Raw genomic sequence first — 15797 nt, forward strand, 5'->3', positions numbered from 1 at the left:
CAACACTTTTTATGGATATCTTTAAGAAATGGCTTTCTTCTTGCCACTCTTCCATAAAGGCCAGATTTGTGCAATATACGACTGATTGTTGTCCTATGGACAGAGTCTCCCACCTCAGCTGTAGATCTCTCTGCAGTTCATCCAGAGTGATCATGGGCCTCTTGGCTGCATCTCTGATCAGTCTTCTCCTTGTATGAGCTGAAAGTTTAGAGGGACGGCCAGGTCTTGGTAGTTTTGCAGTGGTCTGATACTCCTTCCATTTCAATATTATCACTTGCACAGTGCTCCTTGTGATGTTTAAAGCTTGGGAAATATTTTTGTATCCAAATCCGGCTTTAAACTTCTTCACAACAGTATCTTGGACCTGCCTGGTGTGTTCCTTGTTCTTCATGATGCTCTCTGCGCTTTTAACGGACCTCTGAGACTATCCCAGTGCAGGTGCATTTATACGGAGACTTGATTACACACAGGTGGATTGTATTTATCATCATTAGTCATTTAGGTCAACATTGGATCATTCAGAGATCCTCACTGAACTTCTGGAGAGAGTTTGCTGCACTGAAAGTAAAGGGGCTGAATAATTTTGCACGCCCAATTTTTCAGTTTTTGATTTGTTAAAAAAGTTTGAAATATCCAATAAATGTCGTTCCACTTCATGATTGTGTCCCACTTGTTGATTCTTCACAAAAAAATAGTTTTATATCTTTATGTTTGAAGCCTGAAATGTGGCAAAAGGTCGCAAAGTTCAAGGGGGCCGAATACTTTCGCAAGGCACTGTATATCTCATCCCTTTCCCTTCAGCCTAGGAGATGTGGCTGAAGATTGTTCTAGCAGCTTATCAGAAGAATGTCCTATTATAACACCAGTACTGTTCCTAAGGGATGGAGAAGGTGCTGGAGGCCCTGTACAGATGTTTAGAGGGGGTCAGGGGAAAGGCGTCAGAGGCGCTGAGACACCTCCCTCATCTCAGGGACATGGGGTCTCCCACTACAGATTGGGAAACTGACAGACAGTGAGAGGGGAAGGGAGAGAGATAGAGAAAGAATGATGGGAGAAACCGGAGACAGATTGGGAGAATAAGTGAGATATTTGAACAAATAGAGCTAAAATGCTGTATTAAGGAACATCTATTGTCATAATGTGTTAAGAGCCATGTCCATGTCTATCACATATCAGACAAGTCATTTTCACCAACACCAGTGAATGGGGTCAGTCCAGCCAGTGAGGACCATCCCCTACCATCACCAACATCAACATGCTCCTTTCCCTGGCCTGGATCTCTTAGCTGTGGGATTGGCAGCAGCTCAGCGTTCTGCCCCACGGACGCTGCAGGCAAACACACCCAGCAGGCCTCACACACTCCAGACACACTGCTCACAGGCTCACACACACACAGCAAGCAAATCCAACTATTCGCAGCTATTTAAATGCCACAGAGACCGACTGATCAAATGTTCCACCAATGAAGCGTGTCAAACATGACTGTCGCGGGGTATAAAGGATGGAGACAGGCACAGGAATACATCTGGGTTTTTAATACACCCAAAACAAACACGTATGCAAAACACTGGGGTGTAGCCAAACAAAAGAGCGAGGGTAAACCTCGTAGAATGACACCGGACGAGATCAGTAATGCACAAAACATGCAGCACAGGCTGAGACAACGCACAGGTACTCACACGACCAACGGACATGGGAATAATAATCGACCGCCCAATGGAAAACAGAGGGCACAATTATACAATTGCAATCAGGGAAATGGGGACCAGGTGTGCGTAATGACACAGTTCCAGAGGGATCCGTGACAATGACGTGAGTGTGTTTGTGTGCATGTGTTTGATCACTGATGGTCAAACACATATGAGTTGTGAGTTGTTGCTGATCGTTAGCTTTGTTGCTGATCGTTAGCTTTCTCGTTACGTGAGTGACCTCTGGCAGCCATTGCTGGTCCAGTTTAAACATTTTAAAGAGTGTGACTGACCGTGGATGTTTTTGTTTTTATGTCTCCCGTCTCTCATCCTTTCATCTTTTTATTTTGCTGTAAAATCACATTTCCATCCCTTCTCTTACCTGCTCTTCATTTCCTCGTCTGTTTCTTTCTCTCTATTCTTATTTTGGACATGTCGATTCAGATTCATCAGAAATGTGGCAGGAGGACACAGTGTTTACCAATGGAGGCCAAATATGTAGAGCCCCGGGGTGAGTGACGTGGGTCACCATGTGTGAGAGGCTCTCTCTCTACCTTTTTTAACTGAAGTAATGTGGCCCCCATACTGACTGGTCCTCTATCAGCCTCGTACACACACACACACACACATGCATATAGATGTATACGTGCGCTCACACACGCACATGCATGCACAGTCACACAGACACACACGTGCAAACAGACATGCACGTACACACACACACCACGGAAACTAACCCAAAACCCAAGTTTCAACTCCAGAGGTTTCCATTTCTAAATGAAATGATGTGGTAGAAAGGTTTGCATGTTTCCAGTTTCTCAGGGGGATGAAATGTGACCCCTCATTTTTAGCAAACTATTCATGGCTAACCGAATCTCACAACAGAATCCAATGCTCTAATCTAGTGGGCCTTGATACAAGGATTGTGTCATCAGGTTTCAGGTATGACCCAGATGCAGACAGTGCCGAAGAAATAACAATTTATTTCTAGTACAGAGGCAGGCAAAAGACAGGTCAAAGGCAGGCAGGGGTCAGTAATCCAGAGAGGTGGGGCAAGGTACAGAACAGCAGGCAGTCTCAGGGTCAGGGCAGGCAAAAGGGTCAAAACCCAGGAAGGGACTAGAAAACAGGAACAAGCACAGACAGGAGCAGGGGAACAAACGCTGGTAGATTTCACAAAACGAAACGAACTGGCAACAGACAGAGAACACTGGTATAAATACACAGGGGAAGATGGGCAGCACTTGGAGGGGGGTGGAGACAAACACAAAGACAGGTGAAACAGATCAGGGTGTGACAGGTTTGTCATTACTATTAGACTTGTTGTACTGTCTCTGTACTGTTATTGTCTCTAGTTACCTAAGTCTGGCAGGTAAGTTAATACCAAGCCATGACTTTGGGGTCAAGCTCAGCTGAAACTTGACAGTTATCATTTTCATGTGACACGTTCATGTCTCTTCTTCTTTCCAAACCTTTTTGTGTTCTGATTTTTTGTTAATAGGGTTTTGGTCTGTTTGGTGCTTCACATTTTCCTTCTCGCTTTCCAGATTTGATCTGTGTTTTTAGTTTCTGGGCAGATTTGACAATATAGATGTTTGTTTTTTTATTGTTGCTGGCACGTATGGAGATGATGGTGCCTCCACATCGTGGGCAGATGGCTTTGTTGGACCGATCTGAAACCCTTCTGGGCTGGACCTCCCACCCCGTGGGCCTACACACACGCACACAGACTAAGCGTATCTGTCTAGCTTTTCCTGGAGCAGAGTAGCACTAGAGGGGTCCCTGGCCCAGCGATCCATTTCCCAGGTGACATCTGCTCTGGGACATTACAGCACAAGCAGAGGGAAAAATTGGGTTTTTAAAAAGCTACCGAAATGGTGCTTAAAGTTAATTCCAAGCTTCCACTCAGGTATCAAGGAACCATTTGACACTGAATGCAAAAGACAATGTTCTTTTTTCTCTGTACTGAGCAAAAGTATAGTATTTCCTTATGTTGGTAATCGATGCGCAATGGAAAAGGCACTGTAAACAGTTTATCTAGTCTCACTCATTATAACTCATCTGATCTCTGATCTGTTCCAGGGGGCTTTTCATCACCATCCATGACCTCACTCACATCTCCACCGTGCTCCAGAGCTGGCCAGAGAAGGACATACGTGTAAGTCTATAGTCAAACCTGAAATGGCACCCGTTTCCCTATATAGTGCGGAAATACGTTGTGTCTGAAATTGCACCCTATCTCTCTATTGGGGGTGCTATGCCCTTTACACTGTTAGGCCTAGTTGTTCTGTCTGACGGCTTAAGGCAGGTATTGCTACTGGGTATGCAGGGTTTTGCTCCAGGCCTGTTCTATATTACACACCTGATCCAGCAACTCAAGATCCTGGTGAACTGCTAAATAGTAGAATCAAGTGTGTTAGATCAGGGTTAGAGTGAAAATCTGCTCTGCAACAGAGTGGCTCTCTAGGAGGAAGATGGGAAGCCCTGGCTTAGAAGTCAGGGGTTTGCATTTTTGGTAATTCTGGGATAACTGGGGATAGGCACCAGTGGAGGATGGTGGGAGGAGCTATAAGAGGACATATGGTTTCCATATGTTTGATAGTGTTCCATTCAATCAGTTCCAGCCATTACAATGAGCCCATCCTCCTATAGCTCCTCCCAACAGCCATTACTGAAAGGCACACGTACACTACATGACCAAAGGTATGTGGACACCTGCTCGTCGGCCATCTCATTCAAAATCATGGGCATTAATATGGAGTTGGTCCCCCCTTTGCTGCTAAAACAGCCTCCGCTCTTCTGGAAAGGCTTTCCACTAGATGTTGGAACATTGCTGCGGGGACTTGCTTCCATTCAGCCACGAGCATTAGTGAGGTCGGGCATTGATGTTGGGCGATTAGGCCTGGCTCGCAGTCGACTTTCCAATTCATTCCAAAGGTGTTCAATGGGGTTGAGATCAGGGCTGTGTGCAGGGCTCTGTCAAGTTCTTCCACACCGCTCTCGACAAACCATTTCTGAATGGACCTCGCTTTGTGCACGGTGACATTGTGATGCTCAGACAAGGCCCTTCCCCAAACTGTTGACACAAAGTTGGAAGCATAGAATAGTAGAATGTCATCGTCTGCTGTAGCTTTAAGATTTCTCTTCACTGGAATTAAGGGGCCTGGCCCGAACCATGAAAAACAGCCCCAGACCAGTATTCCTCTTCCACCTAACTTTACAGTTGGCACTATGCATTGGGGCAGGTAACGTTTTCCTGGTATCCGCCAAACCCAGATTCGTCCGTCGAACTGCCAGATGGTAAAACGTGATTCATCACTCCAGAGAACGCGTTTTCACTGCTTCCGAGTCCAATGGCAGCGAGCTTTACACCACTCCAGCCAACGCTTGGCATTGCGCATGGTGATCTTAGGCTTGTGTGTGGCTGCTTTAGCCATGAAAACCCATTTTGTGAATCTTCTGACAAGCAGTTATTGTGCTGACTTATCTTCCAGAGGCAGTTTGGGACTCTGTTGTGAGTGTTACAACCAAGGACAGATGATTTTTATGTGCTGCGCGCTTCAGCACCCAACGGTCCCAATCTGTGAGCTTATGTGGCCTACCACTTCTTGGCTGAGCCGTTGTTGCTCCTAGACGTTTCCACTTCGCAATAACAGCACTTACATTTGCCCAGTGTAGCTCTAGCAGGGCAGAAATTTGACGAACTGACTTGTTGGAAAGACATTCTACTGCCAATGTTTTGTCTATGGAGATTGAATGGCCGAATCCATAAATTTGAAGGGGTGTCTACATACTTTTGTATATACAGTGCCTAAGGAAAGTATACAGCCCCCATGTCATTTTCCAAATGTTACGCTACAGCCTTATTCTAAAATTGATTAAATAAATTAAAAATCCTCAGCAATCTACACACAATACCCCATAATGACCACGCGAAAACTTTAAAAAAACAACATTTTTGCCTAAAACAAATGAAAGTAAAAAGACCTTATTTACATAAGTATTCAGCCCCTTTGCTATGAGACTCAAAAATGAGATCAGGTGTATCCTGTTTCCATTGATCATCCTTGAGATGTTTCTACAACTGGATTGGAGTCCACCTGTGGAAAATTTAATTGATTGGTCATGATTTGGAAAGTTACACACCTGTCTATATAAGGTCCTACAGTTGACAGTGCATTTCAGAGCAAAAACTAACTAAAACTAATTTCCGTAGTGCTACGAGACGGGATTGTGTCGAGGCACAGATCTGGGGAAGGGTACCAAACAATGTCTACAGCATTGAATTTCTCCAAGAACACAGTGGCCTCCATCATTCTTAAATGGAAGATGTTTGGAACCACCAAGACTCTTCCTAGAGTTGGCCGCCCGGCCAAACTGAGCAATCAGGGGAGAAGGGCCTTGGTCAGGTAGGTGACCAAGAACCCGATGATCACTCTGACAGAGCTCTAGAGTTTCTCTGTGGAGATGGGAGAACCTTCCAGAATGACAAGCATCTCTGCAGCACTCCACCAAACAGGCCTTTATGGTAGAGTGGCCAGACAGAAGCCACTCCTTAGTAAAAGGCACATGACAACCCACTTGGCGTTTTCCAAAAGGCACCTGAAGGACTCTCAGACCATGAGAAACAATATTCTCTGGTCTGATAAAACAAACTAACTATTGAATTTTTTGGCCTGAATGCCAAGCATCACTTCTGGAGGAAACCTGGCACCATCCCTACGGTGAAGCATGGTGGGGGCAGCATCACGCTGTGTGGATGTTTTTCAGCGGCAGGGACTGGGAGACTAGTCAGGATCGAGGCAAAGATGAACTGAGCAAAGTACAGAGAGGTCCTTGATGAAAAACTGCTCCAGAGTGCTCAGGACCTGGGGCGGAGGTTCACCTTCCAACAGGACAATGACCCTAAACTCACATCCAAGACAAGTCTCTGAATGTCCTTTAGTGGCTCAGCCAGAGCCCAGACTTGAACCAGATCAAACATCTCTGGAGAGACCTGAAAATAGCTGTGCAGCAACTCTCCCCATCCAACAGAGCTCAAGAGACTCTGCATAGAAGAATGGGAGAAACTCCCCAAATACAGGTGTGCCAAGCCTGTAGCGTCATACCCAAGAAGACTTGATGCTGAAATCGCTGTCAAAGGAGCTTCAACAAAGTACAAAGTACGGCCTTCGTCAAAGCTTTTAGTGAATTTTTTAAAATTTGCACCCTTATGTAGACCTAGCCCATCCCACATCCGTTCCACACATCGAAGGGTGTTGGAGGCAAAGGAAAAACAAATAAGTGCTACCAAATACAACAACATGCATTTCATAAATATTACAAAAGTGTATAAATAAGACGTATTAAACACGTCTGTAAAGCCACAATGAGGACATAGCAAGTTTTCATTAATCATTGGGTACATCGTTCGAAAAACATCAGAGTAAATCTTAAATAGGCACATAATTGATGTTCAAATTCACAGCATAACATACATAGGCATTTCATGATTAAGTCCTTTAGGAAATAATGTCTGGAGGGTGAAAACCCCAAAACATTCTCTTTTACTCAGAGTATTATTAATATCTCCTCCCCTGTCTGATATCTTAACTTTCTCTATGCCACAAAATCTAAAGGTAGAAATGTCATGCTTCAGGTCATTGAAATGTACTGCGACTGGATAATCCCTGTCGTTTCTCCTGATTTAACTTTTATGTTCACTAATTCTCTGTTTGAGAGAATAGGAATAAGGCTGTAACGAAACAACGAAATGTGGAAAAAGTCAAGGGGTCTGAATACTTTCCAACTTTCTCATAAATCGTGCATTGATGTCAATAAGTTCAACAGATATCTTCAGTTAGGATCTGGCCTGTTTGAGGCCATTACAACCAGCTGAGCTCTAATATGCCAGTACAGCAATGTGCAAAGCTGAAGAACATACGCACATCCAGGTACTTTCCACGGGTGCTGGAGTTGTAGGCAAAACTTGTGGAAAACAGACAGGACAACGCAGCACACTGCTGCACATGCTCACAGGTGATATTTATTTACAACAGCGTTTCGACCCGTAGGTCTTCATCGGGCATCCATATCAAGTCATGATCTTGTCATTATCCAGTCAGTAGGAAGAATCTTCCAGGTATTCCTGGCATGGAAAGATATACCTGCTGCAGCCCCTAGCCGTTCTTGCACCTGTTCACAGCTGTCAACACAATGGCATTTTCCTCTGCAGCCTGAGCTCACAGGACCTCTTAAAACTATTTATCACGATCCAAGGCCCTACTTACAGTTGAAGTCGGAAGTTTACGTACACTTAGGTTGGAGTCATTAAAACTCGTTTTTCACCCACTCCACAAATTTCTTGCTAACAAACTATAGTTTTGGCAAGCCGGTTAGGACATCTACTTTGTGCATGACACAAGTAATTTTTCCAACAATTGTTTACAGACAGATTATTTCTCTTATAATTCATTGTATCATAATTCCAGTGGGTCAGAAGTTTACATACACGAAGTTGACTGTGCCTTTTAACCGCATGGAAAATTCCAGAAAATTATGTCATAGCCTATCAGAAGCTTCTAAAGCTAATTGACATAATTTGAGTCAATTGGAGGTGTACCTGTGGATGTATATCCAAACGCCTGAAGGTACCACGTTCATCTGTACAAATAATAGTACGCAAGTATAAACACCACGGGACCACGCAGCCGTCATACTGCTCAGGAAGTAGATGTGTTCTGCTAGAGATGAACGTACTTTGGTGCGAAAAGTGCAAATCAATCCCAGAACAACAGCAAAGGACCTTGTGAAGATGCTGGAGGAAGCAGGTACAAAAGTATCTATATCCATAGTTAAACGAGTCCTATATTGACATAACCTGAAAGGCCACTCAGCAAGGAAGAAGTCACTGCTCCAAAACCGCCATTAAAAAAGCCAGACTATGGTTTGCAACTGCACATGGAAACAAAGATCGTACTTTTTGGAGAAATGTCCTCTGGTCTGATGAAACAAAAATAGAACTGTTCAGCCATCGTTATGTTTGGAGGAAAAAGGTGGAGGCCTGCAAGCTGAAGAACTCCATCCCAACCATGAAGCACGGGGGTGGCAGCATCATGTTGTGGGGATGCTTTGCTGCAGGACAGACTAGTGCACTTCACAAAGTAGATGGCATCATGAGGAGGAAAATGATGTGGGTATATTGAAGCAACATCTCAAGAGATCAGTCAGGAAGTTAAAGCTTGGTCGCAAAGGGGTCTTCCAAATGGACAATGACCCCAAGCATACTTCCAAAGTTGTGGAAAAATGGCTTAAGGACAACAAAGTCAAGGTATTGGAGTGGCCATCACAAAGCCCTGACCTCAATCCCAAAGAAAATTTGTGGGCAGAACTGAAAAAGCGCGTGCGAGCAAGTAGGCCTACAAACCTGACTCAGTTACACCAGCTCTGTCAGGAGGAATGGGCCAAAATTCATCCAACTTATTGTGGGAAGCTTGTGGAAGGCTACCCAAAACGTTTTACCCAAGTTAAACAATTTAAAGGCAATGCTACCAAATACTATTTGAGTGTATGTAAACTTCTGACCCACTGGGAATGTGATGAAAGAAATACAAGCTGAAATAAATCATTCTCTCTACTATTCTGACATTTCACATTCTTAAAATAAAGTGGTGATCCTAACTGACCTAAAACAGGGAATTTTTACTAGGATTAAATGTCAGGAATTGTGAAACTGAGTTTAAATGTATTTGGCTATGGTGTATATAAACTTCCGACTTCAACTGTATCTACAGGGCTTGTAAAACTCTATACCCGTTGCAAGACCCACTGGTTGATGCTTTTTTTATTAAACCCTCTTTGGCCTCACTCCCCCATATCTGAGAACTACTGCAGCCCCCATCCTCCACATACAACACCCATTCTGCCAGTCACATTCTGTTAAAGGTCCCCAAAGCACGCACATGCCTGGGTCACTGCAACAAACACTCAAACTGGACAGTTTTATCGCAATCTCTTCATTCAAAGACTCAATCATGGACACTGTTGTTGACATTTGTGGCTGCCATGGGTAATGTATTGTTGTCTCTACCTTTCTTGCCCTTTGTGCTGTTGTTGTCTGTGCCCAATAATGTTTGTACCATGTTTTGTGCTGCTACCATGCTGTGTTGTCATGTGTTGCTGCTTTTCTGTGTTGTCTTAGGTCTCTCTTTATGTAGTGTTGTCATGATGTGTGCTTTATTCTATATTTATTCACTGCCTTTCAAAAGTTTGGGGTCACTTAGAAATGGCCTTTTTGAAAGAAAGCACTTTTTTTGTCCATCAAATTGATCAGAATTGTAGCTGGAAACTGCTGAATTATTTTATGGAAAATCTACATAGGCGTACAGAGGCCCATTATCAGCAACCATCACTCCTGTGTTCCAATGGCACATTGTGTTAGCTAATCCAAGTTTATCATTTAAAAGGCAAATTGATCAAGAGGATACGTACATTAGGAGAGTCCTGTTTGAGAAACAGACGCCTCACAAGTCCTCAACTGGCAGCTTCATTAAATAGTACCCGCAAAATGCCATTCTCAACGTCAACAGTGAAGAGGTGACTTCCGGAATGCTGGCCTTCTAGGCAGAGTTGCAAAGAAAAAGCTATATCTCAGACTTGCCAATTAGAAGGAAAGATTAAGATGGGCAAAAGAACAGACACTGGACAGAGGAACCCAGCATCCCGGAGTCACCACTTCACTGTTGACGTAGTGTGACTATTTCCTGTTTAATCATGTACACTTACTGTAACTGATTGGCTAATGAATATGCTGGCTTTATTTGCTAATTTCTGTATTTTCACTGCCTGATATTATAACATTTTTGGCTATTCTGAGAGCTTATTTGGTTCATTTCAAATAGGAATCTGAAAGGAAATGACTTATCAAGAGCCATAGACAGTCTGCTCTGACTGATAATGTATTTGATTGACATAGAATCACAGGTATGATTGACAGATGTGATATGATTGACAGGCGGTGTGTGTGACGGACGGAGAGAGGATCCTGGGCCTGGGGGACCTGGGTTGCTACGGCATGGGCATCCCTGTGGGCAAACTGGCACTCTACACGGCCTGTGGAGGAATGCCACCCCAGCAGTGTCTGCCAGTCATGCTGGATGTGGGCACAGACAATGAGGTAAGAAGAGACACACCCAACAACCAAATGAATACATAGCTACATGCAAACAAGATGATACACTTCACTTTATCCTACACTTGACACCTGTCAACTACATAACAAAAAACGGTCAACTTTGTAACATATTATATGCTAGACGTAATTTGCCAGCTAAGAAAATACCCTCAAGTCAATACGTTATAATCAGGTAAGCCCCTCAGCCTCCAAACTCCAATTTCCAAGCACTAACAGCCAAGAAACGAGAAATTCTAACACTTTACAACCAGGGAACGCAACTGACGAAAGCAGCACCGTTCGCCCATGCCAGCTAGAAAAGCACCTATTCAATCCGCCAGCACCGCCAGTCAACAGTATTCAAAGAGGCCCTCTGGTTTGGTTTTTCCTGCTGGTCCCATTGGTCCTATGTATGGCCTGGCCCTCCTCTTTATAGCTGAAAGAGGAGCCTCACTAGGCCGGGCGGCACGTGTGCTGTGGCTACACTGTTAAACGGGAGCAAACCAAGAATAGTCTGTTTTGTGTACACGGCTATATTTAAACTCTGTGTATTTTCTCCATGTCATCCAGAGCTGGGCCAAAGGGTGGGGCACTGCCACCACATGCCTGCTGCCTGGCTTTTAAGCCACAGCTGAGTCAACTCTGAGCCATCCTCTGATTTCCTGGGCTTGGACCAGCTCTCCTAGCTACTGATTGTGTTTCAGTATAAGAGTTGGGGAGAGGATGAATGGTGATTTGGGGTTAGTCGAGTCGGTCCGGTCAAGGATAGACATGATCTAGACAGTTATCAAGATGCTGAGAAGGAGACCTAAAAGAAGACATCACTGTGAAAGAAGGATAGATGGATAAAGGGTGGGAGGAAAGAAGAGGGAGATGGATTTGGGGTTACCCGGGTATAGGACCGGTCAAAGATGTAAACGACTGGCAATAATCAAAGGAGATGGAGAGAAATAATGAGAGACACTCCATGGGCAGCAAAATGAGGACACCAGTATAAAAGTTGGATAAATAAAGGAAGGGGGAGGGAAAGGGAAGGAGACCGGAAGCAGAGTTGAACAGAGGGACTAGCCCTATCCATGTCCGATGTAGCATTCAAACTCTCTCCATGTTCTCTTATGTCGGCTGGCCAATTCACACTTCATCAAACTGCACTGAGACCCAGCAGAAATCCCCCGTATTCATAAAACACACATAAAAGGCTTATGAGAGAACCTATAAAAGATCTGCACTGCAGCATGAATACAGTAGGTGGCATTGGATCTTGGTGAACAGGATAATATTTTCTCTCTCTCTGCCAGTTTCTCCCACTCTGTTCTGCCTTATAGCAGAGGTAGATACCATGGCCTTTGGCCCCCATCTCTTTAGTGGCATCTCCATAGACACTTCTATGCATGAACTCTTATTGTTCTATTGAAAGATTTTGAAAGACCATAGACTATCCAGAAGCCATCTATGGTGTACAGATCCAGTTTAGGGATGCTTGGGGGGGATGCTCAACTCTTCCCGTACGTTTATAGGCATCAAAATACCCACTTTAACGAGCTGCCTCAGAGTGTTTGTCTGTGTCCTCAATGCACTCTGTAGCTGTTTCCAGAGGATGATAGCAAATGGGGGTTTATTACCATATATTTGTGTGTGTGTATGTCTGCGCTCTTAGAAAAAAAGGTCTATCTACAACCTAAAAGGGTTCTTTGGTTGTCCCCATAGGGAAAATCTTTGAAGAAGCCTTTTTGGTTCCAGGTACTTTTTGGTTTTCACAGATGGTTCTACCTGGAAACAAAAATGGTTCTCCTTTTTTCTAAGAGTATGTGTCTGTAGTGTCTGTGTGCGTGCATGTTTGTGACGTGTTTCTCTGCTATGTCTGGATTTGTCTCGGTCTGTCTACCTTCTATGTTCCTCTATTCGTTTCTGTATGTACAGCTGAAGTCGGAAGTTTACATACACCTTAGCCAAATACTTTTACACTCGGTTTTTCACAATTCCTGACATTTAATCCTAGTAAAAATTCCCAGTCTTAGGTCAGTTAGGATCTCCACTTTATTTTAAGAATGTGAAATGTCAGAATAATAGTAGAGGGAATTATTTATTTCAGCTTTTCATTCTTTCATTACATTCCCAGTGGGTTAGAAGTTTAAATACAATCAATTAGTATTTGGTAGCATTGACTTTGTTGTCCTTAAGCCATTTTGCCACAACTTTGGAAGTATACTTGGGGTCATTGACCATTTGGAAGACCCATTTGCGACCAAGCTTTAACTTCCTGACTGATGTCTTGAGATGTTGCTTCAATATATTCACATCACTTTCCTCCTCATGATGCCATCTATTTTGTGAAGTGCACTAATCCCTCCTGCAGCAAAGTACCCCCACAACATGATGCTGCCACCCCCGTGCTTCACGGTTGGGATAGTGTTCTTCGACGTACAAGCCATTCGACGTGCAAGCCTGGCTTTTTTTATGCCGGTTTTGGAGCAGTGGCTTCTTCCTTGCTGACCGGCCTTTCAGGTTATGTCGATATAGGACTTGTTTTACTCTGGATATAGATACTTTTGTACCTGTTTCCTCCAGCATCTTCACAAGGGGGGGGATCAAAATCAAAAGTAACAGTCAGTATCTGGTGTGGCCACATGCTGCATCTCCTCATGGACTGCACCAGATTTGCCAGTTCTTGCTGTGAGATGTTACCCCACTCTTCTACCAAGGCACCTGCAAGTTCCCGTACATTTCTGGGGGGAATGGCCCTAGGCCTCACTCGCTGATTCAACAGGTCCCAGAAGTGGTCAATGGGATTGAGATCCGGGCTCTTCGCTGGCCATGGCAGAACACTGACATTCCTGTCTTGCAGGAGTTCACGCACAGAACGAGCAGTATGGCTGGTGAAATTGTCATGCTGGAGGGTCATTTCAGGATGAGCCTGCAGGAAGGGTACCACATGAAGGAGGAGGATGTCTTCCCTGTAACGCACAATGTTGAGATTGCCTGAAATGACAACAAGCTCAGTCCAATGATGCTGTGACGCACCGCCCCAGACTATGACGGACCCTCCACCTCCAAATCAATCCCACTTCCAGAGTACAGGCCTCGGTGTAACGCTCTTTCCTTCGACGATAAACGCGAATCCAACCATCCTCCTGGTGAGACAAAACCGCGGCTCGTCAGTGAAGAGCACTTTTTTCCAGTCCTATCTGCTCCAGCGATGATGGGTTTGTGCCCATAGGTGTAACTCGGGCAGTTGTTGTTGCCATTCTGTACCTGTCCCGCAGGTGTGATGTTCGGATGTACTGATCTTGTGTAGGTGTTGTTACACGTGGTCTGCCACTGCGAGGACGATCAGCTGTCCGTCCTGTCTCCCTGTAGCGTTGTCTTAGCCGCCGGACATTGCAATTTATTGCCCTGGCCACATCTGCAGTCCTCATGCCTCCTTGCAGCATTCCTAAAGCACATTCACACAGATGAGCAGGGACCCTGGGCATCTTTCTTTTGGTGTTTTTCAGAGTCAGTAGAAAGGCCTCTTTAGTGTCCTAAGTTGTCATAACTGTGACCTTAGTTGCCTACCGTCTGTAAGCTGTTAGTGTCTTAACGACCGTTCCACAGGTACATGTTCATTAATTGTTTATGGGTCATTGAACAAGCATGGGGAAACAGTGTTTAAACTCTTTACAATGAAGATCTGTGAAGTTATTTGGATTTTTACGAATTATCTTTGAAAGACAGGGTCCTGAAAAAGGGACATTTCTTTTTTTGCTGAGTTTAGGTATGTGTGTGTAAGGAATCTTTTTTTATGTGTGCATTTAGCGGTGTTTGCTCATATTTCATGCTACTCTCCCTTTGTATGTTGTGTGTCTGTGGCAGGGACTGTACTGCAACTGTTGAGAATAATGGGCAGTTCTTCAAATCACACAGTACTAGAATGGGCCGTAACCTTCATGTGTGAAAAGGTGTTCTTCCTCACACTCAGAGGATTTACAGGTTTCTGCCTGTTGTTTTCCAAACGTGTAAAGTGTTTGCAGATGTAGCACTGCAAAATAATATCACACAGCAGCATCTGTCAGAGTTTACGACAGGCCAAGCACATTTACCTTAAAAATCAACTCACCCGCCCCGGGCAGCAGCATGTGCCAGCAAGCACTCCATCAGGATCACTACAGGCACACAAACACTCATTCATGCCTAGACACACGCACAGATTTATGTGTGTGTGCGCGCGTGTCTGTGTGCGCTCGCATGTGGTCCACAACCTCACGAGAACTAGGGCCTTGCACTCTAGTCTCGAGTTTTCCATTGTGTTTTAAAGAGGTGACAGGCCAAATGAGTTGTAATAGGATAAATGGAGTGCCCGTGTGTCTTAAGCCATATGGAGTTCCTTTGGCATGACTCATAATATATTATCTCAGACACACTGGTCTGATGCCATGCTCCAGCCCCTACAGACAGAGGGTTACACAGCGGTAGGAGGTGGCGGGAGGTTGGCAGTAAATAATTGAAAACATGACTGTCGTTAATCGGCTTATTTCTGACCTTGGGTAGGTATGAGGACTCCTTGACTGAGGTCAGGCTTGCGACGTCTGGACCTTGACTGGAAAGACTGGGTTGTGTCCGAAATGGCACCCTATTCCCTATGGGACCTGGTCAAAGGTATATAGGAATGAGGAAGTACTGTAGGGTGCTATGTGAGACTTGGCTTGGATCTCCCCAGTCATGTTCTTCTCCCTGTGGTAGTGTGTAATTCCAGAACATGATATAGCAAGGGGTAATGTTTTGGGAACATGTCCAAGGGTAATGTTTTGGGAACATGTCATGGGGGAATGTTTTGGGAACATGTCCAGTAAACAGATGGGATATGGCAGAGCTCCTGTATAGGATGTTTCTGATTTATGGGATGTGCTGTGCCGTGGGGTTCCTGCTACCTGTGGACATCTCCCCCTCTCCCTCTCACGCACACACAAACACGCATACAC

The 15797-nt window shown here is 44.5% G+C and overlaps 1 protein-coding gene across 2 annotated transcripts in view; it reads left to right on the top strand.

The window, feature by feature from the left end:
- Window positions 1-15797, top strand: part of me1 (malic enzyme 1, NADP(+)-dependent, cytosolic) — a 112181-nt gene that overhangs the window by 67810 nt on the left and 28574 nt on the right. For both annotated transcript variants that reach the window (XM_024399783.2, XM_024399793.2), the window contains exons 4-5: window positions 3771-3846; window positions 10681-10842. In XM_024399783.2, coding sequence (XP_024255551.2) covers window positions 3771-3846; window positions 10681-10842 — 238 coding nt within the window. The remainder of the gene's footprint in view (window positions 1-3770; window positions 3847-10680; window positions 10843-15797) is intronic.

The sequence above is a fragment of the Oncorhynchus tshawytscha genome, linkage group LG03, assembly GCF_018296145.1.
Source record: "Oncorhynchus tshawytscha isolate Ot180627B linkage group LG03, Otsh_v2.0, whole genome shotgun sequence".
In the NCBI taxonomy this organism is placed as follows: Eukaryota; Metazoa; Chordata; class Actinopteri; order Salmoniformes; family Salmonidae; genus Oncorhynchus; species Oncorhynchus tshawytscha.